At 44.3% G+C, this 22577-nt stretch overlaps 2 protein-coding genes across 2 annotated transcripts; both read right to left on the bottom strand.

Moving 5' to 3' along the window:
* Positions 1-5176: 5176 nt before the first annotated feature.
* Positions 5177-8825, bottom strand: COPRS (coordinator of PRMT5 and differentiation stimulator). Its single transcript, XM_063409811.1, has 3 exons — positions 8741-8825; positions 7948-8199; positions 5177-5966 (listed from the first exon to the last, which is right to left on the bottom strand). Exons 1-3 carry the CDS (start codon positions 8823-8825, stop codon positions 5797-5799), a joined length of 507 nt encoding a protein of 168 aa, XP_063265881.1. The 3' UTR covers positions 5177-5796.
* A 2087-nt stretch (positions 8826-10912) lies between these two features.
* Positions 10913-22019, bottom strand: UTP6 (UTP6 small subunit processome component). The gene is made up of 19 exons (XM_063409666.1): positions 21858-22019; positions 21605-21689; positions 20952-20993; positions 20776-20868; positions 20582-20629; positions 19729-19792; positions 19191-19309; positions 18636-18713; positions 18139-18220; positions 17060-17141; positions 15218-15399; positions 14516-14595; positions 13729-13806; positions 13405-13584; positions 12492-12572; positions 12231-12340; positions 12078-12144; positions 11723-11795; positions 10913-11171 (listed from the first exon to the last, which is right to left on the bottom strand). The coding sequence occupies exons 1-19, from the start codon at positions 21947-21949 to the stop codon at positions 11014-11016; spliced, it is 1794 nt and encodes a 597-aa protein (XP_063265736.1). The 5' UTR covers positions 21950-22019; the 3' UTR covers positions 10913-11013.
* Positions 22020-22577: the final 558 nt, after the last annotated feature.

Raw genomic sequence — 22577 nt, 5'->3', positions numbered from 1 at the left:
ACCTGCTGCACTTAATGGGACAGATGATGAAACTCCCCATTCTTTCATCTGAGAATTTACCTCTGTACATAATTAGAAGCACAATCATTAAGGCTGGCGTTCCAAATTGCCGTCACGAACCAGCCACACAAAGTATTCCTGCAGGGCTACAAGGCACTTTACAGACCACAACACAAAGCCTGTCTTTAAACCAAATCCCAGACCTCTCTGAAGAAACAGTTTGCCCACTTCTCTCCAAAAGACCAAATTAAACCTAATCCACTTACTAACACTAGTGCAGATAATAGAACTAAATGTAGTTCTTATCTAGCAGACAGGCAGTCTCAGTCTGAGAAATATTTATCTGTCTTGATATTGTCTGACCAATCCCACTAAAAAGACCAGACGTCTGGCAAGCTGCAGAGATGGAGGCCTAATCAAACAAATCAAGCCTGAATGATGCAGATAAGCTAAAACTAAATAAAACAGAAGGTAAAAGGTGTTTCAGACTGGAAAATAATGACCTGTTTGAAGAACATGGTACTGAAGGTACTGATAAAAACAACACTGAGAACAAAGAGGGGTCTGGGATTCCAGCAAATCCAGTAGGGACAGTAGACAAGACAGTGATGACTGCTGACTCAGCATGTGGCTATTTACAGACTCCACCTTGGTGCATTCATTTCAGATTACTTGTCCTGCTTCAGTTTGTAATTGAAGGAGTTAACTACAGTTGAAACGGAATTTGCAAACTTCCCTTACGTGTTCTTCTCCAAGGAGAATGCAGCAGCTGAGATTCCTGTACCAAATTATTTTGATTTGTTGCCCATGCTTCTGGTGGAACTCTCAGTTTCTCCTCTGACCTTGCTATTCTAATTCTACCACACTGTTGCCAGCAACACTGTGAAGACCTGCTCAGCTAGAAAACCTTCCTTGCTAGCTGGATCTCCAGTTGCATAGGAGGAGGTTGCAGTGTCTGCTGTAGGGTATAGCTCCTGTTTAATCTCATGGTCACACCCATTTATTACCCCAGAGACATTTGAGCATGGAGTTACACAATTCCCAACCAACTGCGGCCAGCCAGAACTATATTGCAATGTGGCATATTTACTCTGGTGTCTGGATGAAGATTACAAGTGGAATTATGTTACTTTATCTGAGGTAAAACAATTTTCATGTTTTCCAGAATGTGTTAAGCAACCAAAGGAACTCCTCAGTGAGAACAGGAATGTTTTGGAGTAGTTCCTGAGACAGGTGTAGAAATACTAAATAACTTGTTTAATGTTGGAATAGGAGTCCACAGTAGCTACATGATTAAAATTGCAAAGCAGCACAATGAGAATTTGGCATCCCATGTTACCCCAGATGTCACAGAAAATGTTGCTCAATATACATCTTACTAAGGACCAATAGTTACAGAGAGGACTGAGCAGTATTTCCCTCTGAGGAAAACAAAACAATAAACTGAGACCTCAGGCTCACAAATACATACAATTCATGTATACAACTCACTCTTAAATTCCTGCATCATCACAATGAAAAGAGTTTCCAGGTCTTAAAGGCAGAATTTGTAGGCAGATCAGAAAATATTTGAGTAAAAGAATTCAGGCCAAAGAATCAAGACTTGCTGAATCATAGAAGTTAACTTTCCAAGGCTGATTTCATCTACATGTCCTGAAACTTGCTATCATCAACGTGGGAAAAAACCCCACCAGATACAACCTGCTAAGAAATAAATATAACCATTGAGCCACTTTCACGGGTTTTGCTCTGTAAAGCAGAAGTAACATAAAGTAAAAATGCAGCAGAGCTAAAAGGAACATAAAGAAAGCCCACTATATTAAGAGCACAGCAATTCTGAAACACAGCAGTAATGAAACCCTGAACAGCAGCTTTCTCTGAGAGATGACACAGGCATTGCACGGGGCACATACAGGGACAGAGGTTCTGCCTGGATAATGAGCTGCCAAAGTTTGCACCAGCTGAAGATCTACTCCAAATGTTTAAAGTGGTTTCATCACTAAACCAAATTACTGGGATTGTGTGCTTTGCTGCTTTTTTAGTAGGTTCCAGTTTCTAGCCAAGCTAGGAAGCTGTGCTATGAGCAGCTGGTACTCCAGGACTCCAGCACTAATTTATCCTCTAATACTCAAACTTCCGATGTCTCTGTGTGCAACACAGCACCACAGAGGGTAAAGGATCACAAGTTCCTTCCCCGTGCCTACAGAGACTTACCCAGCTCCACAAAATGACCTTTGTTACAAGGGGATTTACACTGATGTCCTTGGAAGCAACAGATGGTCAGGAATGAGCTGCTGCCATCAGCATTTTTCCTTTAGTCTGTGGAATTATTCATATAGTTCCCCCAACAGTGGAGGCATTTTCTCAGTTTAAAAGTGAAAGCAGACCAGTTAAATGATGGGACAAAACAACAAGTGAAGCAGCAGTGTCTTTAAAAGACATTGAAATGGGCTGTATTTTGTGGTTATATAAAAGCAAGAAACAATATCTGAGTCTGATGTATGAATTGAGTGCTCTACTTTATCAACAGGAAATATGAACACATTTCCTACAATTATTTCCTCTTGCAAATCATTCCCTGTAGGTCTCAAAGGAAACAACAGATGCACCCAAAACAAGTTTTCATTTCTTTGCTGGCTGTTCAAAGAAAATGCAAAACTCAGTTTTGTTTTCATTTCTTAGCACCTCACTGTCTACACAGAAATCTCTTGCTCAGCTGTTTTGAAGCACTAGCTGGTGTCATTATCCTTACCTACAAAGTAAGGCAATGAGAAGAAAAGCAAGGGCAGCTTCAAAGTTGTATGCTGTATCCATATTATGCCACATTCCTATGCCATCCCCACAACATGAACCTAGCAACCCATTAACCTGTAGCAGGGTCTCAGCTCTTTCAATGGTATCTTACACTGTGGGTGTAGAAAGGGGAAATCTTGTAAAAGCTGTATGAGCATTTAACTGAGCGATCTTTGACATTTCTAAGTTTTGTACTGCCAGCGTGTTTCTTGTGTTCATCCAGGATTTATGATCTTGGTCCTACGACAGGCACTCTGTTCCCTCTAACAATTTGAGCAGGCTGAGGGTTGACTGTGGGTGTGAGCTGCTGGTTCATGTGTTACCTTATGTCAGTTTTAATTGTGAGTATCCCTGCCTAGAATGACACGCTTGTGTCAACACAAAACAGGCTTGGTGCGAGACTCACAATGGAATTTGAAGCACTCTGTAGTGCAGAAACTCTGGAATCCTGAGCTCGGTTTCAAATCCTTCCAGGCAGATGCTTTCTGAGAAGCCTGCATCTGGTTTTCTAATCCCCCTGAAGTCTGAGAGTGTTCAGATCAAGCTTTACGTCAAGCCCCTGCCCTAACACGCAGGGCCAAGCTGAACAAAGTTGTATTTGCCAGCATATCCCTGGAGAGAACAGTGCACCTCTGCTGCAAAGTCCTGCTTTTCCAGAGCTGGAGGGGGTGGTGTCAGTTTTAACCTTACACGGAAACTGAAAACAAATCTTTAAAGTTTACAGTCTTTTCAAATACAAACAGCTTAGCAAGGCAGCCATTCAGTACAATTTCTCCACAAATAATAAGGCCTTTGAGACAGACAAGGCTAATTGCAATTAAAGGCAGAGGGTAAACAACCACCTTGATTTATAAAGTGCATTGAAAATGGCTTGAAGATTCAAAAATGACAGAATTTTGGAGCTGTGTAGGAAGAAAAATCATCTTAATCAGTGTTATAAAGACTTTTTGCTTATCTTTTTAAAACAATTCTACAAAAGATGGGTTTGCTTCCACAGAATTCTATTAGTTTCATCTTTATTGAATACGGTGGGATCTCTCCCACAAGCATAGTAAAAAAAAAAATATATTAAGCCTGAAGTCAAGTGATGTTCTTCACTCAGCCATGGGAGAAATTTTTCAGTCCAGTAAGTATAACTTCAGAGTGAAATAAAAAAAAATGAGAAACTAATCAGGGCCATGAATCAGCCTCACTGGGGAACAACAGGGCTATGCAGAACTCTGATCTAAATTGCTGTCGGTGTTAGAAATCCAGCCCGGGGAGCTCACACTGCTGAGCACACGCCGAGCAGGGCACACAATTTTCTGCTGCCCTCTGCAGGGAAGCCTTGGGCCGTGTCCTCCACAGCCAGGCCTGCACAGGATAAGCAGGCTCACAAAAGACCCGGGGAGTTTTCAGAGGGAAATTTTACAATTTACTGGTGTATTGTTACATCAACAGTAATCTGCACTCAATTTATCCTTATGAATACTGTATTTATAATTGCAAATCAACCTTTTCACTTGAGATGATGAGCCAGTTACTGGTGTAATTGAGGAAGTTTTGAAGGAAATATTAATCCCTAGATCACTCCATCAAATGGGAATAAAAGATCAGGCCCTCTTTTTTGCAAAGTCAACACTATACTTCCACTCTGCTTTGACTGGTAGGTATCAAAACATAACCAGGAATTGAAAGGTACCCAAAGAAAAGCTCCTGTCTCACAAGCTCTAGTCCTTCTGTGCTCTCTAGGAAAATAATGAGGAAATATCACTGTGTTGTTCACTTCTTCCTTCTAAACTAGCACATGAATTATTTTGGTCTCGTACACTGGATGATCTAAAAAGAAAAACAGAAAAAAGAACCCAAAACCTCCCATTGTATTGTGCTTCAGCTCAGTCAGTGTCTAAACACAAAGCCATGAAAATGTTTTTGAGATAGAAGTGACTAATGAAACATGAGCACGTTGAAGGTTATTGTTACTCAGGTGACCAGCCACTCAATCCCCTTCTATACTTCATTTGAGAACACTTCCTTTAACTCACATCAAAGGTAGAAGGATATAGCTCCAGCTCCACCGCTTCTCTCAGGGATTCTGTGGAGGTATTTTGTGTTCCCATCTCCTCATTTGCCACAACAAAACCAGCAGAACGGCATCAGGAACCTTAATTCACTACTGTTGCAGGACACTGAGATTATTTACTGCAATATATATGAGCAGAGATCTTTTCTTTGTCACTGCACATCTGATGCTGCATGAGAATGTAATAAAGACAACTGTGGGGCTCTAGGGTAATATGCCCATACACAAAAAGGTTTGATGTGGAGAAATCTTTATTGGGAGGCAGCCTTAAGCACACAGCATTCCTACTGGATAGAGCAGCCCCCTATATATCAACACGTGTATTTGCAAAATGTTCATCGTGTATTTGTAATTCCTTTCTGCTGAAATACATAAAAATAAACACAAAACAACTTGTTGTGTACTCATCACAGCTGATTTTGTTAAACACCAGTACAAGAATCACAAATGGACATTAGAACCGTATGGAAATACAACAGACAAGCTTGAAGGAGGGGGAGTTTTTAAAGCTACCCAAACCAATCTGACACATCAAATGGAAAGAAAACCGAAAGTTACACAAAAACACAGGGATCAACATGTCAAAAATGACAGAAGCCTGGCAAACAAGCAGAAGTTTAGAAATCAAATACTTCTCCTCAAGCAATTAGTTAGCAACATAGATCTGTATAATACAAACAAAACCTCCAGAAACTCACTGACTCCTTACACCCAGCACCTGCACTCTTGTCTCCAGGGCAAGGGTGGGCAATTTATGAAGAGCTCAGAAACAAACAAAACTATGGAGATGGTGTCAGAAATACACCAGAGAAATACAACATGTGTCACATTTCTGGCTTCAGGCCCAACTCTGCAAAAAAGCCAAAAGACTTGACACAGTTCAGTCACTGAAGAACATAATCCAACACAGAAGCCAAACTTATTTCTGACCAGGCTCAACCTCATTCATCAGCATCATCAAACTGGCCCTTCTCAACTGTTCTAACTCGTGGTGGGAAAACAAAGCAAGGAGCGTGGTAAGAGCCTGGGTTGTAAAACCAATCCTCCTTCCACACATAGGAGCCGAAAAGATTATTTTCCTCAAAGCTTCCACAGGAGAGATCGTCAGCATCTAAAGAAGATAAAATAAAAGGCTTAAACCATGGGAGATACTCAGGAAAGCAGTGGAATAGTGTAGCAGGTTATTAAGGAGGTCTATAGCATCTTCCATATTCACTATTTCAATCTGATCTGCCGGCACTCACGAATTAGACCTTAAAAAAGGCAAAGAGAAAACGGAATTTGGCAACGTCTTCATTTTAAGGAAGGTTCATGCCACACAGATAAAACAGTTTTTCAGAAAGCTCAGTGATACACCTGGGACTCAGAATGTCTGGCACCAGCTCTTACAAGGCATGGAGTTTTTTCACAATTTCCTTGGGAATAAAAGACTGATGAAATAATTACTTATATTTGCCTTCCCTTTTCCTGCAGTTTTCATAACACCAACCCAATGTGGAGCCCTCCAAACCCTTTAAGAACTGGGTCACTGGACAGAAGGGGAGGGTGGAGTCCTGCAAAAGCTGGCTCTGAACAACATTTCCACTAGGCTAGAATTAAGCCTAATGGGCCTGTATTTAACCAATCTAGCACAAAAATAGGGCAAAGTGTTTTAACAGAAGCAGAAAGATTTCTAGCCAGCAGACACTGAGCAAAGAAAAAGCCCAGAGTGTGGAGGAGCAGAGGACCAACACAGTATCCCACGTGTCAGCCTTCCAGCAGCACTGCCAAACAAACCATCACAGCAAGAGCTTAAGACACTTAAAAAACCATAAAATGACCAATCAAGCACATTTTTGTATTTGTAGCAGTTAACAACTCAGACACTTGTACTCAGTGTCTTTCAGAAGGACCTGAATCCAAGAATCACAGCTGCCTTCGTTTGTGAGGATTTAAAGAGCTACAGGTGGGATGAGAAAGTTAAATAAAGAGGGAAAAGAGGAACAGTTCCAGTACAAAATCCGAAACATTCCATAAATTTGAGCATGTAAGAGATTAAAATGAAAAGCTCAGAATGGAAGAGAGGGAAAAACTCCAAAAAGGGAACAGTCTTTTTCTCGGATTACCCACTGTGAAAAACCAATACTGTATTTCCATTTTAAAATCAGAATGGTTTTACAGAAAGGCTGCAAAAACTTTCTCACTTTCTTCCATTGTCAAACAATGGAATTTAAATACAAAAGTTTATTTTGATTATAGGATTAGAATAAACAGAGAGTTCATATTTCCTTAGCAAAGAAAATTGTATTCATTACAAAAAGATACACATTAATGAGAAGAAAATGGAATTTTCTATTCTGCATCCACAAAGACACAGCAGGTTATCAGTCACTGGTGGCTGAACTCCATCCACCCGTTCTGTGCTAAGAACCAGCCTGGCCAATGGAAGGTTGAGATTCTTGGGTCTCATAAAAACAAGTTACAAACTGGAGGAACAATTCAACTCTAAAGGTGTGAGTGAAACTCCTTCTATTCGCTGCCACTTCTGTCCGTGGGACTGATTATGTGCATAACCACCTAGGAGGATCAAGCTTCAGCAAAACCAAAGTCAAACAAACAAACAAAACCCGAAACAACACAGTCAGAAAAACTACAGTAAAAGCAGCAAACAATATTCAGCACTGTTCCAAACAACTCCATGCTCTAGAGAGACATTATAATGAACAGTCTTGAATTTTCTTGAAGAATTTTTATACAAAAAATATTAATTCCTGCACACCATGTACCTGTGTCTTCTGCTTCAGAATAATAAAGATACACTACTGGAAACTTGCTTCACCAGAGAAACTCAACACAAACACAGGATTCCCCTCCTTACCATGCCACTCCCTAAGAATTCAATTGCTCAAGCAAGAGTTTCATGTGAACTCCACAACACCACCTTTAAATCCTGTATTTGACAACAAAATTGTGCATTACATATCCAGGAGGTCAACACAAGAAGAAATTGCTTCCCAAAATAGAACATGGAGTTACTTGAGCACGTTCTCCTGCAAAGCACCCACCTCCAGCTATCCAGAATTCAAGTGAAGCACAAGTAAACGTGTACTCACCATAAGGGCCACATGTGGACTCCTCCAACTCTTTATCCCAGTCCTCTGCCTCATGCTCAGATGCATCCTGATGCCCTGAAGACTCAGGTATATCGGAAACTTCACTATCCCACAGATCCAGGTAAGCATATATATTGCACCAGCCCTCATCAGTAGAGCCACTGACATCGCCTTCATTGGGAGAGGTAGAAGCAGATTCACTTTCTTCACACTTGCCATCAGGAACATTTGGAATATTCTGCAGCAAATGTTCTAAAACCAGTAGAAAGCACCAACAGATACACTCAGAAATTAAACGAGTAATTAAGCGCTCAGCACACAATAATTCAGAGAGGTACACAAATGCACTTTGTGACTACTAATCTTATTGTAATACATGCAGTTTCCTATATATGTAATATCCCTACAGAGCTGCTTCACATTTCAGATGCTTGGGAAGAGTGGACATAGCCTTGCACCACAGCACCAGCACAAATCAGGATTTTCCACAGACTCTTGTAGGAAAATGACTCTGTAAACTAGGGCAAAGGACCCAGCAGTCTTGTTTCACCACATTCACCTGTAGTTATTTAAAAAACACAACCCAAAACAAAACACATGGCTCTGGTTTAAAAAAAAAAAAATCATATTGATTAATTACTCATGTATCTAGGCATACACAAGTATCTACAAGGAAATAATTTAGTGTGGTTAGTAAAGAGCCATTTCCCGAGCATCACTAAAAAGGTTTTAAGTATATTTCTCAAGTAGTGCACAAGTTTCAATATTTGTGACCTGCTTCATTTTGTCCTACCTTTTCTGGGCTCCCAGATCACAGTTTCTGTATTATTAGGAAGCTGTTTCCCCTCAGAGTTTGCAGCCTCAGTGGCAGCAGCCATCACCTACAAAACAGTTTTAAAGAATGCAGTAGCGCCTCTGAGAGCTCACAAAACACATTTCAGTGTTCCCGAGCGTCTCCATTTCTTCCCTTGAGGAATCAGAAGTTTAAAAACAATCAGGCTTTCACTTTAGAAGGTAAGTGCGCAGAGGTATGGCTAATTCCGCTGCTGCCGCCATAGGTCACCCCTAGCATTAGCCAACACAGAAGAGCCCATCTCCTCACTCACCCCCACAGCCCCGACACAAAACGTGCCTTTTTGGGAACGGCAGCACTCTGTGAAAGCATCTGAGGTAATGAAGGAGGAAATCTGAGGAAAAAGTACTAACACGGAGTCAGCCACTCTGTGGGAGCCCACACGCCGAGGGGCACCCTCCAACAGCCCTGAGGGGCTGGACCAAGATGGGTGGAGAGCAGAGGGAACCCTCAGCTGCGCTTGATGGGCGCACGGAGAAGGGGACGGCGAGTTCCCCTCACGCTTCCAGTGGAACAAGGAGGAGCCGGCGGTGGGTGAGGGCAGCCGAGGCCCGCAGGGGCCGGGGCCGGTGGCCAAGGGCAGGGTGTGGACTCCGGGCGAGCCCTCACGGCGGCCCCGCCGCCTCCGCTGCCCGCCCCGCGCTCCCCGGACCGCCGAACCTCCGGGCCGAGCCCGCGGCGCGGCCTGAGGGCACCACCGACCGCCCGGGCCCGAGGGCACCACCGACCGCCCGGGCCCGCCCGGCACCACCGACCGCCCGGGCCCGAGGGCACCACCGACCGCCCGGGCCCGCCCGGCACCACCGACCGCCCGGGCCTGAGGGCACCACCGACCGCCCGGGCCTGAGGGCACCACCGACCGCCCGGGCCCGAGAGCACCACCGACCGCCCGGGCCCGCCCGGCACCACCGACCGCCCGGGCCCGAGGGCACCACCGACCGCCCGGGCCCGCCCGGCACCACCGACCGCCCGGGCCCGAGGGCACCACCGACCGCCCGGGCCCGCCCGGTACCACCGACCGCCCGGGCCCGCCCGGCCCTCGGCGGCCCTGGCAGCGCCAGCCGGGCGGCTGTGCCCGGGGGAAAGCGTGCGGCACCGGGACCAGAGGCCGGCAGCGACCGTGGGACAGCTCCCGCTCCAGCCTCGGTGCCTGCAACGCCCCGACCGCCCAGAGAGCCCAGCCTGCAGAGCCCAGGGTGCACAACTGGGCTGGAAAGACCTCCGAGGTCACTGACTGCAGCCATGACCCAACACTGCCGTGTAATGGAGACTGCACCCTGGACAAACACAAGCGTAAGAGCTCTGAGAAAGCACCTTTTCGCTCCTGAAGTTGTAAATAAAGTATCAATAGCCCTCATGGCTGCGTGGCGTGTTCCCCTTGCCAAAAGATAACAATTTCCTTCCGGCCTGGTGGTAGCAGCGTGCTAAGAACATGGAGAGACAGGAAGCACCTCGGCTGAACAGCTGAGGGAGGTGCCGGGCACATGTGCTCGCAGGGAATGTGTATCCCTGGGGAGAACGGCAAAGTTCTGCCAGAAACCAGAAGAGCCGACAAAAAAGGGCCCACTTTCTAAATGATGGAGTTACCAGCTTTGTTGGACTTTAAATACTCCAAACTTCGCACCTAAAAACTTCTAGTTGTGCAACTGATGAAGCAAGAAGTGGTTCAGGAGAGGGAGTAACAGCATAAGAAGTTGGGAGAGGGTAAGTGATTATCAGTAAGGAAATCTCAATGTCAGACAATGAGGTGGCAGAGAACTATTGGGGATACAGGAGATGGCCAAGCTAAAAGCTTGGGAAACACAAAAGCAGGATGTACTTCAGATCTGGTCACAGAAGGAAGAATCTTACCAGACTGCTGCTCCAAACTTTATTCCCAGCTAGTTAAGTTGCTGGAATTCATTGCTTGAGAGGAGCTGCAATTTCTACCTGAGTGCAAAATCAAGAAATATTTCCCTGTATTGTTGTTGTCACCCTTCAGTCATCAGGAAATTGCACAAATTGCACTTGCTGCACATTCTTGTACTTTCCCTACATTGCTGTTGGTCCAAGGATAGCATTTATGTTGATTTCTCAGGTTTGTGCTCTGTAAACAGTCAAGGATAGCAAAAAACGGGTAAAGAAGGTAAACTTTAATAAAATCCAGGAACATATTTACCTTTGTACAAAGAAATTTAAAAATGCACAGTCATGTTATAACTATGTATAGTTTTTCATAAATGTCCAGTTTGCAACAAAGTGTATTTAGAAACAAAATCTTCCACCAGGTCTCCCTGCAACATCTTCATGGCTCGCCAGTGAATGCTCCCACAGTTTTCTGGTTTGCCTTGGGGATGAGTTAGCTCCTCCTTGATATAATCCAGCCAGAGGTCTTTAAAAGAAAAATGAAAGTTCTGATTAGATTTTGACTAGATATTACTTAACAAACATAGCAAGCCCAACTAGAAACTCTCTAAGTATCTTTGATATTAATGCAATAGGGTTTACTTTGTGAAACTACAATGTCCAGCACCTTGAGGAGCAAAACCCTGGGTTCTATTCCCAGCTGGAACAGTGATGTCTTCATAAATAATGCAACAATAACTGAGCTGTGTACTTTCTTACAAGGAATATTGCAGAAATCCTGGTTATAATTATATAGCTCCGTACTGCTCATAAATCCAAATTTAAAGTGATGCACATTTCTTATGCCAGCCAGTGTCTAAACGTGATTTGCTCCAAATTGTGCTGAAGCCATCTCAGTGCCAAAGAGCTGGGCTGACAGTGGAGGGTCCCTGCAGTGTCCTACACTCACTGACACAGGAGAAATAAGTTCCACTCTGCATGACAGCAAGCACAAACAGGTACCTTATGAAATGGATGGAAATAAAAGAGGCAGCAGTGAATGAATGAATAAATAATAAAAACCAGAATCCCCCCTACCAGTATTTGTTGAACCAAACTCCCTCAAGGCACGTTCATAGTATTCTCTCAGATGAAGCATTTTGCAGGATTCCTGAAATAGGAAGGTAGTAAAAGGCCATTTATTTTGTACAGAAGTGAATCTGCAGCATGATTAGATTCTGATAAAGGAAGAGAGTCGTGGCAATTACACGCACACACTGCTGAAGATTAGCTACCATGGAACTTGGGTTTGTATCGCATCCTGTGAATCAGCTGCAGAGAACAAACACAAACTGATCACAGACTAACACCACTACTCTGCTTCCTGTTTAGATTCCAAGTTAGAACTGTATTTTACACACACAAAGCATTACTTGGATAGTCAACAACTTACTTGCTCCTTTTCTATTTGGATTATCTTCCTGAAGAAGTCAAGTGAAAATGGACGATTTTCACACAGGCTGAAATAAAATAAGTGACTTTAGACTTAAGGAATTTTAACATATTCCCTAGAATAATCAGGTTTGAAGGTTGGTGGGTTTTTTACCTGGTAAAGAGTCTCTTAACTTTCTTATAACCACAATTTCTGTAAGTCCAGTCAAGATACATTTCTTTCATAGTCACAGATTCAGCGGGTGTTGTGGCATGTAAGGATCTCTGCAAATTCAAAAGGAAAAAAAAAAAGGCAAAAAATAAACTTAGTACATAACCTACAATTAAAGGGCCCAATTTGTTACATGTTCCGTCGACACACATTGTTCCATTTTATTGACACAGACATAAAAACAGATTTTGATTAGCCAAGTACCTGGTAGAGAGCTTCTGTGTCTTCCTTGCTGTTTGTGCCCTCACTCCATTTCACCCAGAGGGTCCACAATGGCAAAGTGCCCTGCAAGGTCAGCAAACACATCAAATGGCTGAAATGCAGTGACACTGATTTACAGAAACAGACAGCAACACAGCCATCAGGTTCTGTATTACTTGCCATAAAAAATACCCTTTGGACATGGCTCGTGGAAAGACAACTTTGAACTGACCACGGAAATAATTTCCAATTTCCTTCCTCCCTTACAGGATAAATCATCCTCAGCTGGACAGCTGTGTTGCCAGGGATGAGAACCAAGTTCTGCACTACGGTACACAGAGGTGACTTCCAAGAACAAAAAGGAAAGAAACCCTCCTGTTTCCTCACTCGTTGTGCCCAGGGTTTGAAATGGAACAGAGCAGGTGAGCACACAGGTAATTCAGTACTTGAAATACCACACAGGCATTTGGTGTGTCAGACAGTGAAGAAAGGGAAACACATTTTTCCATTAAGACACAAATACCAGCTCGCTGCTAGACTATGTAAAATGTCACCTGTAAGTGTTCAGACTTTAAAAATGTGAATTTTAAGTGAATTGACAATTCTGTAATACCCAGGAATGCAATTTGCATGTGAAATGTCAGGTTCTTGTTTCTGACCTTAAAGATGTGCTTAGGGGACTTTCACAGCCTTGTAAATAAAACAGTAACAACAACAAGAAAATGAACCAACAAAAACCCAAAACCAAACAAAAAACCCCAAAACAAAAAAACAAAATAAAACAAAACAAAACCCCCAAAAAACCAACAATGAAAAAAAACCGAAACCAACACCAACCAAACAAAAAAAACAACCAATCATCAGTGGTTTCCAGGCCAAGATTAGTGCATAAAACCAGCATTAAACCAGCACAGACCTTAGATTTCACATGCTTAATGGCTTCTTCAAAACACGGGGTCACATCATCCTTCTTCAGCTGGATCAGCACCTGCAGCCTCGTCTGCCACGTCTCCACGGACTGGCTGAAGTGCCTGCTTGCAGCTTCTGCCACCTCCACAGCCTTCTCAGAGAGGCTGGAGTCCAGTAAGAGCTGAAGCTAAAACCCACCAGATACGGCTTGTTAAAAAGCAGGGCTTTGAACCAATACTGTTCATCTTTGTGTCTACTCAAAATGACAAGGACAGACATACAAATAATGCAGGAAAGGCTCAGGATCTGTTTCTTCTGTGTCAGTTCTTACCCACTGCTTGTAGAGAGCTTCTGAGAGCAGCCTGGACTCATGGGCTCTGCTGAACACACTCAGTGTCCTCTCCAGCCTCTAGAAACGACAGAGAAGAAAAAAAAGAAAACAAGCATTATTCCCTGATTCCATATTATACCAGATCCCAGCATTCCAAGAAGCCCACTGAACTGTGTATGATATCAGTGAATATCTAATTACACATTATGTGTTTAATGCTCTAGGTACCTGCAAACATTTCAAGATAAAGTGGAAATCTCAGCATTTACTTGTCTTCCTTAAGGAGCAAAGAACAAAACTGCATTGTTCTTATAGTGTAATACTATGGAAGCAAGTTGCACAGGATAATTAATTAATTCACTGAGTCATACCTTACCGGGGATACATAATTAAATTACCCATGTGCCAGCACCAAACTTTACTCAGACTTATTTGCAAGAGTCATTTTAATTCATCCTCTTCTTTGAACAAGCACAGGTTTGAAGGAGGTGTCGGTGAATTTTCAAGATCCCCTTCAACCCAAACCATTCCATGATTAACAAGTCTTTCATGCAAGGAGGTCACTGTCCTTTACTGACAAGGCTGGTTTATGCCCAGGTTAATCGTGTCCAGGCAGGCCACCCGTGAGCCTGGCAGTAAAAGTGATCCTCCCAGTTGAGATTAAGTTATTTTTAATGATGGCCACAGGTATTTTGATAAAATGTAAAAATATATTTGCTTCCTGTCAGAGGTATTACAGAAGTCAATAAAAATTGGGATGATTTGTTAGTATTAATTCCTAATTTACCTTTTGCTTTAATTCTCCACTGTTGGTTTTTCTGTTGTACCTCTCTAAGCAAAAAGTGATGTAGCATTTCCACATGTCCTCTGTAGAAGCAAAGGTATAACATTACACTTTACAGAATCACAAGAATAAGTACAAATATTTGTCTTTAAGAAATACAAAGATACAAATGATACAAAGTGTCAATGCCAACTTTGTCTTAAAATGTTGTATTACAAGAGAGGCCCTAGATTTATAACATTACACTTTAAAATAGCTCCCCAGTCCAAGCTGCAGGCAGTAACTCTTTGTAAAGAGCATCAGGCTCTTAGTTCAGCTGAGACTTTTAAAGATCCCCTTTAACCCAAAATATTCTATGGCTTTAAAGGCTGTACAGCAGCAAGTTTGAGTCCCTTGACAACCTCCTTTACAAATAAGAACAATACCAGAGGCTAAAGCTGGATATCCACTCCCCTGGCAACTCAAAACCATTGCTTACTCACAGCTGACCAGCAACAGACTCACATTTGCTAAGCAGCTCCTCCAAGAGCATAAATACAATGGAAAATAACCCAAATAACACATAAAATAGATCCCAAGAGGTAGCATCTAAGGACTGCTTGCCTTCTCTTGGGTATAGCAGAGCCCGCCATCACCCTCTTCAAGGCTTTCACTGGCTGCTCAAGTACCAGAAACAAACATTAAAATGCAGGCAGAACATTTCACCTGTTGGCACTGCTCTCACAGCCTCGTCAAACACTGCACAGCACCGCTCCTCCCTCTGGGCCATGTCTGAGACTTTCCTCTGTTTGGTGGTGTTTTCTGTGGGCTGCAGGGAGCCCAGCTCCAGCTCCCGGCGGGCCAGGTAGTCCCAGGTCAGGGGATCATCAGCATAGCTGGCCTGCAAACTGAACACAGCCTGCCTGTAACAGCCCCCAGCCTGCCTGTAACAGCCCCCAGCCACCCTGTGACAGCCCCCAGCCACCCTGTGACAGCCCCCAGCCACCCTGTAACAGCCCACAGCCTGCCTGTAACAGCCCACAGCCTGCCTGTAACAGCCCACAGCCACCCTGTGACAGCCCCCAGCCACCCTGTGACAGCCCCCAGCCACCCTGTGACAGCCCCCAGCCACCCTGTAACAGCCCCCAGACACCCTGTAACAGCCCACAGCCACCCTGTAACAGCCCCCAGACACCCTGTAACAGCCCCCAGCCACCCTGTAACAGCCCCCAGCCTGCCTGTAACAGCCCACAGCCTGCCTGTAACAGCCCTCAGCCACCCTGTAACAGCCCTCAGCCACCCTGTAACAGCCCCCAGCCTGCCTGTGACAGCCCCCAGCCACCCTGTAACAGCCCTCAGCCACCCTGTAACAGCCCCCAGCCACCCTGTGACAGCCCCCAGCCACCCTGTGACAGCCCCCAGCCACCCTGTGACAGCCCCCAGCCACCCTGTGACAGCCCCCAGCCTGCCTGTAACAGCCCCCAGCCACCCTGTAACAGCCCACAGCCACCCTGTAACAGCCCCCAGACACCCTGTAACAGCCCCCAGCCTGCCTGTAACAGCCCCCAGCCTGCCTGTAACAGCCCCCAGACACCCTGTAACAGCCCACAGCCACCCTGTAACAGCCCCCAGACACCCTGTAACAGCCCCCAGCCACCCTGTAACAGCCCCCAGACACCCTGTAACAGCCCCCAGCCATCCTGTAACAGCCCCCAGCCACCCTGTAACAGCCCCCAGCCTGCCTGTAACAGCCCCCAGACACCCTGTAACAGCCCCCAGACACCCTGTAACAGCCCCCAGCCACCCTGTAACAGCCCCCAGACACCCTGTAACAGCCCCCAGACACCCTGTAACAGCCCACAGCCACCCTGTAACAGCCCCCAGCCACCCTGTAACAGCCCCCAGACACCCTGTAACAGCCCCCAGCCACCCTGTAACAGCCCCCAGCCTGCCTGTAACAGCCCCCAGCCTGCCTGTAACAGCCCCCAGCCACCCTCTGCACCTGCAGGCATGCTTAAGAGGGTCGTTATATTGCTAGAGAAATGTAGTTGATTGCTAAGTAACCCAATGTCAGAAAAGAAGTATTTTTCTTTCCTTAAAAGCTAAAATATTAGCTTTTAAAAATATTATTTAATATGGATATTCTCCAGAAATAACATGAAACGGACAGGGAGCTGTCAAGAGAGATCTTTCTGTTGAGAGGGACAACTGGAGAAACAAAAGATGCAAAAACCTCACCAAAGTACACTAGAGAAATCCACAGTTGCTGCAATGAATTTACAGAGACTAAGTGCAGTAATTATTCAGTAAGAACTGTATTTTATCTAAATTTTCTTAGCAGCTTTTTAAAGCCCTTTCTGAAGTTAGATACAAGTATCCTCTTGTAAAGATCATGCTTTTATTTTACTTAAAGGACTTCACATAAGCCTTAACACTATTTCCCTAGAGGAACAGCCTTTAGTTCTGAAAGTCCAGCCAATCCACTATAAATTAGAGAACTAATAAGAACATGTTTCTTAAAAACCAAATCAAAACAAAATAAAAACACAACACAAAGCCACAACTCACCTTTCAAGGATTTCTTTTTGCAAATCTTGGGTAAAATCAAAGAGCTTTGCAATAGAGAGCACAGCCAGCTGGAACTCAACACCTACATTTCAAGAGAAGATAAAACTATCAGGTGGAGTATTTGCTGAAGAAGTCCTCAACACACTACATCAATTGCACTTTGCATTTCTGTAGCTTTGTTCCACATTCAAATTTAATCAGCATCTCCTCGACTCCCTCACTTGACTCTGGCAAGAAACAACAAAATGCTCCACACTTGGGACAGATCTCTCAAAGCTGCACCAAAGAGATGTCCACGAATTGTGGTTTGTATCTCTGCAATTTACCTTTGAAAACACCAAGTTTTGATCTGGACACAATCAGATCATTGTAAACCCCCACCAGCCATTACTCACCTTACTATTTTTAGGTGCTTATAAATCATTTGTATGCTTGTTTTTTCCAGTATTTCTCCAGGAAATTAAATTAAGCAAACTCTTTCTGAAATTTCCTCTAGTGTCCTTTTCCCCACTGATTTTCAATGTTCATTACTGTATTTTGCCCAGTCTTCCAAAATATCCCCATCTATCATGAGTTCTCAACGATATCTGCTGCTAGTTTGCAGCTATTTTACCCAATTCTCTCAATAAAATGGCTGATTTTTACCAACCTGTTTAATGTAAAATAATTTAGCCTGGTTTATTATTAGTCTGAATTTTCACTTTTTTCCCACTAGTGGTAGCTGATTATTTGTGATCTAATGTTCAGCAAAGTAAAAAAGGCATTTAATTCTGAACTGTCCTTTGGTTTTCTTTTTTAAATTATCAAGTTTTGAGGCTGTAACCCAGCACTTGGCCTCTTCAGCCTGAAAGTTTTTGTGCTGGAAGAGATGTCAGCCTGCAGGAAAGACATGCAATCAGAACTACCAGCCCCATTCATTTATACTCTGGCATTAAACAGGTTCTACTGGAAAAATGGTGTATTTGAAAAAAGGATCTCCGTGTGTGCATTGAAGCCAAGTCTGTCAGCATTGCCTACTGCAGAATTGGGTTAAAGGTTACAATTTTCTTAATGAGTAACTACAAGAAACATTCATTCACCTTTAATTTTCTGAGAAGCATCCCTGTAGACTACACGAGCCATTTCCCCATTGAGAATTTCTTCAGAGTAATTGAATTCCCCCTGAAATATCAAGCATATCATTGAAGAAATTATTGTCCTTTCTCAGCTAACATTTCTGCAAACAGGGAAAGAAAAATCCAAAGATATTAATGTTTTTCTTCATGCAAGTCTATTTTTATGTCATTTGCACAAGACAACTATAAAGAAATGAGGTAGGAAGACTATTGCTTTCCAGAAATTACTGTTTATTTTCAGACTGGGTAATGTAGTAAAAGATGCTACAAATGCAAAGAAAAAATAAAAGTATGAAGTATTAGAGCTGAGCATCAGCAAATACTTGAAAAGCTCCACACAGGTGCAGGACATGAACAAAAACTTTCTCTAAGCCATTGTTAAATAAACTATTAATCTAAAAGTGTGGATTTCAACATGTAATACACAAGCAGACAATATCTCTTAAGTTTAGCTGTCCTACCAGGTCCATCTTTGCTTGTTCAAATTCCTTCTTCTCCTTCCTCTGTTTTTCAGCATGCATCAGCTCCATTCTGAAATACTGCAAAAGTGACAACAAAATGAAATTACTGTGGGGATAAATCATAAAATTTTAAGTCAAAAAACTTAAAACAAGCTCTGAGGAGATATGAATCAGGCTTTGCCACATCCCACACATGTCCAAAAGCCTCCGTTTTTGAAGGTTTGTGCACCTACCACTATCTGCCCTGTGTATTTGCCCAGAAATTTCCAACAGGTAGCAATAATCATTTTTTAGTCATTCTTTAACTTGCCCCCAAAGAAAACCAAGTTCCCCAACAAAGATTGGGGATGCCACACTGATCTTGACAACTACATCCTAGCAGAGCTTAACAGTACCTTAGAAAGGAATTTTGAGGTTGGTTTTTTAAATATTTTTGACATTTTCCTGCTGATTGAAAAATGAGTTTTTCCAGTTGTCTCAGACAGATCTGGGAAATCGAATTGATTTGCTCTGTTTGCTCAAGTAAATGGTCATAGGAGAAAAAGAGGAACTCACTTCTTGGTAAAGTTTGGGGCACTCTGGATGGAAGCGCAAAGCACGAAGGAACAAGTGCCTGGCACTTTCTGATGACAGTCGTGTCTCCATTTCCCACTTTGCTGCCATAATCCACAGTGCTGCAATGTGACACAAATAACTTTATTTGACCTCACAACACGAGCTCAGCACCAGAATAAGACTGATTATCCCCCACGTAAAACTGTGAAGCAGACAGGCAGATCCAGGAAGTTTAATCTGGTTTAGCTACAGATCTAATGATGTCTTCAAAAGCCAAAAAGCAGTCACGGGAACTTGACATCTCCCAATTCTACATCTACTGGGTCCCCAGTCCACCTAGGAATTGCTCATTCTGACCTTTTTCCCATCCCTTTATGATTGCTCAGCACAATCCCTGTCAGAGCCCTTCTCTGAAGCAGCAGCAAGGCAAAAAACAGAAAGCAGGAACTTTAACCCAACTGAGATCTACAAGAATTTAAACCAACACCACACAACCTGTGCTGAGGCATTTATGCAGCACTCACATTGTGTTATTTACCTGGTTTATTGGAATGAATGGCCAACATGGTAGAAAACACCTTGCTGAGTTGATGTTTTGCATTCTGTAAAAGAAGCAGTTTTGTTTCACCCACTCTGGTACTGAATTGAACCCCCAGAATCAAAGCTTCAGTAGGGAGGGTTAAAAGCTGTAGTACAATTGCTCCAAAAAGATGCTTCTCTGTTACTTTATCTACAGTAGAAAGTTTCTCATATTTACTCAGCAGTAATCAGGATTTAAATGTCACCACATTGGAGTAGTATGGCTAACTCAGATTTTTCTGAACTACACAGCCAACACAAATGTTGCCCAGGTCCCAAACCCATGGTTTCACTGCCCTCTTCTGAGACAGAGATTGTATCTCCTTTGGCCACCTTCACCACCATGCAAAGTCACCTTCTTCAGTACAGAAATGACACTTGAATGCTGGGAATAATGTGAAGCCTTGCAGGGGAAAGTACATCAAGTACAAAACTGACAGAATTAGGCTTTTCAGCACAGCCACTACAATAAATATTTGGAACAAAATCACAGTTCACAGACAAGTGAATCACTCACTCCAGAGAAGGCATAACCAATATTATGGTTCTCACAAACCAACCAGTACTCCAGATTTAATGCAGTCGGCTTCACCTTTGCCCCTGCAAGCATCAGATTTCATATTAATTTATTCTCAAACTCTACAGTTACACACATCAGTGAAAATCCCAAGCAGCTCCAACAATACTATCAAAATTATTTCAGTATTACAGCATGTAGCAGTAAAGGTTATAACCCTATCTTTAAATCAAGTTTCAGATGCGTGAATAAGCACCAGTCTCAACCTGGGTAAGATCAGGATTTGAAAACTCACCCACTGCTTGCAAAATGCAACATGGGAAAGCCAGAGCTGGACATCATCCTGTTGGACATCAAAAAAAGAAGAGAATCAACCTCACAGTGTATAAAATCGCTTGTACAATGACAGGCAAGCAACACACCCTTGGTACAATGACCTGGCATGCAGAAAAAAAAAAGAATTCCAAATCTCAGTACAAAGAAACTTACTTTCCATTTCCCTGTAGCTCGGTTGAACAGGCTGTGGACTCTATGCAGAATAGAGTGCTCAATTTCATCCTTCTTAAACGAATAACCAATGCGCTAGGAGGAAAAAAAACCTCATTTTATTACAATAAAAAATTTGGCATAAAATATTTTGCACTCTTAACAACTGACAAACTTACTGCTCTTCTCTTCTTGATCAGTTCCAGCAGATTGACTTCATACTAGAACGGGAAGAAAAAAATATTTAAAAGCAAATGTGGAGGCCCATAAAAGCATGGCAAGAAAAAGCAACATCAAGTTTGTTACAGATGATCAGGTGGACAATAAACATTACAGTCAAGAAAACATAAACAGTGATTTTTGGCTGGGTCACTACATTTCTGAGACTCCTGGCCCTGCACAGGGCAGCCAAACAATCCCACCCTGTGCCTTAACCAAGCACTCCTTGAGCTCTGTCAGGCTCCTGAACATTCCCTGTGGAGCCTCTTCCACCCTTTCGGGAACCTTTTCCTAATACTGAAGTTATTAATCCCCCTTACCTACAATTTGCACAGCATACCAGGGAACTGGGAGCTCTACATCCCCGGAGAGACAAAGGAACTCCAGGAAAAGGTCACAACGAGAGAAGCCTGACCCCAAACCTGGGCACACTCCCGGCGGTGTGTCACACTCTGGTGCCCACAGCCGCTCACAGGTGAACACCAGGGACCGGTGAGGAGGGGTCTCCTCTTTCTGACCTGTTTCCAGCGTGGGTCACTGCAAAACTACCCGCGTCTGCCTGAGCTGGGTCCGCACCGAGATCTGCCCCGCGCTGCCGCTCGGTGAAGCCTACCTGGATGTAATTAATGAAATCCTCCTTCCGCAGCGCTCTCCGCTGGATCTTGTACTCCAGAGCCGAGGCTTTCCTCAGGACAGCCCTGCGGGAGCGGGAAATGAGCGGGAGATGAGCGGGAGATGAGCGGGAGAGGAGCGGGAGATGAGCGGGAGAGGAGCGGAGCTGAGCGCCCGCAGCGCTGCCGGCCGCCCCACGTGCGCTCCCCGCCCGCCCGGCCCGGCCCGGCCCGGCCCGGCCCGGCCCCGCTCACCGGATCTCTTTGCGTGTGAACAGCCCGACCCGCTCCAGCTGCTCGAGCTCCGGGATGCGATCCTCCAGCCGCTGCTCGATGCGCTCTGCCATGGCTGCGTGCTCCGCTGTGTGCGGCCCGGCACGGCACGGCACGGCCCGGCTTCCGCCCGCTGCCCGCGCCGCTTCCGCGGGCGCTGCGCCGCTCTGCCGCCCCCTGCCCGGCCGGCGGGGCCAGCACCGCACAGCTCCACGGACTCGGCTGGGAAAGGACCGCTGGAGATGGCCCAGCCCAAGCCCCTGCCCAGGCAGGGTCACCCGCAGCAGGGGACACGCAGGTTTGGAATGTCTTCAGAGAGGGAGGCTCCACAGCCTCCCTGGGCAGCTGTTCCAGGACTCTGCCACCCTCCATGGAAAGAAGTTCTTCCTCATAGAACTTCTTGTGTTTCAGTTTATGGCCACTGCTCCTTGTCCTGTTGCTGGGCATCACCGAAAAGAGTGTGGTACCATCCTCCTGGCACCAGCCTTGCAGCTAAACACGATAGCACTGACCAGGCTCAGTGATGGGATGTCAGCCTGGAACTGCCCCAGCACCTCGCTTCTTGGTGGGATTCCTGCAGGACATATGGCTCTTCATCTCTCACATAGCACCTTCATTCTTTCCAGCCCATCTTCTAAATTTTTAAGAAAAAATTGTCTGCTGTGAGGGTGGTGAGATACTGGCACAGGTTGCCCAGAGAAC

Source organism: Prinia subflava, chromosome 12 (assembly GCF_021018805.1).
Source record: "Prinia subflava isolate CZ2003 ecotype Zambia chromosome 12, Cam_Psub_1.2, whole genome shotgun sequence".
NCBI classification, from domain to species: Eukaryota; Metazoa; Chordata; class Aves; order Passeriformes; family Cisticolidae; genus Prinia; species Prinia subflava.
The sequence above is the reverse complement of the archived record's forward strand: the minus strand, read 5'-3'. Positions and strand labels throughout refer to the sequence as shown.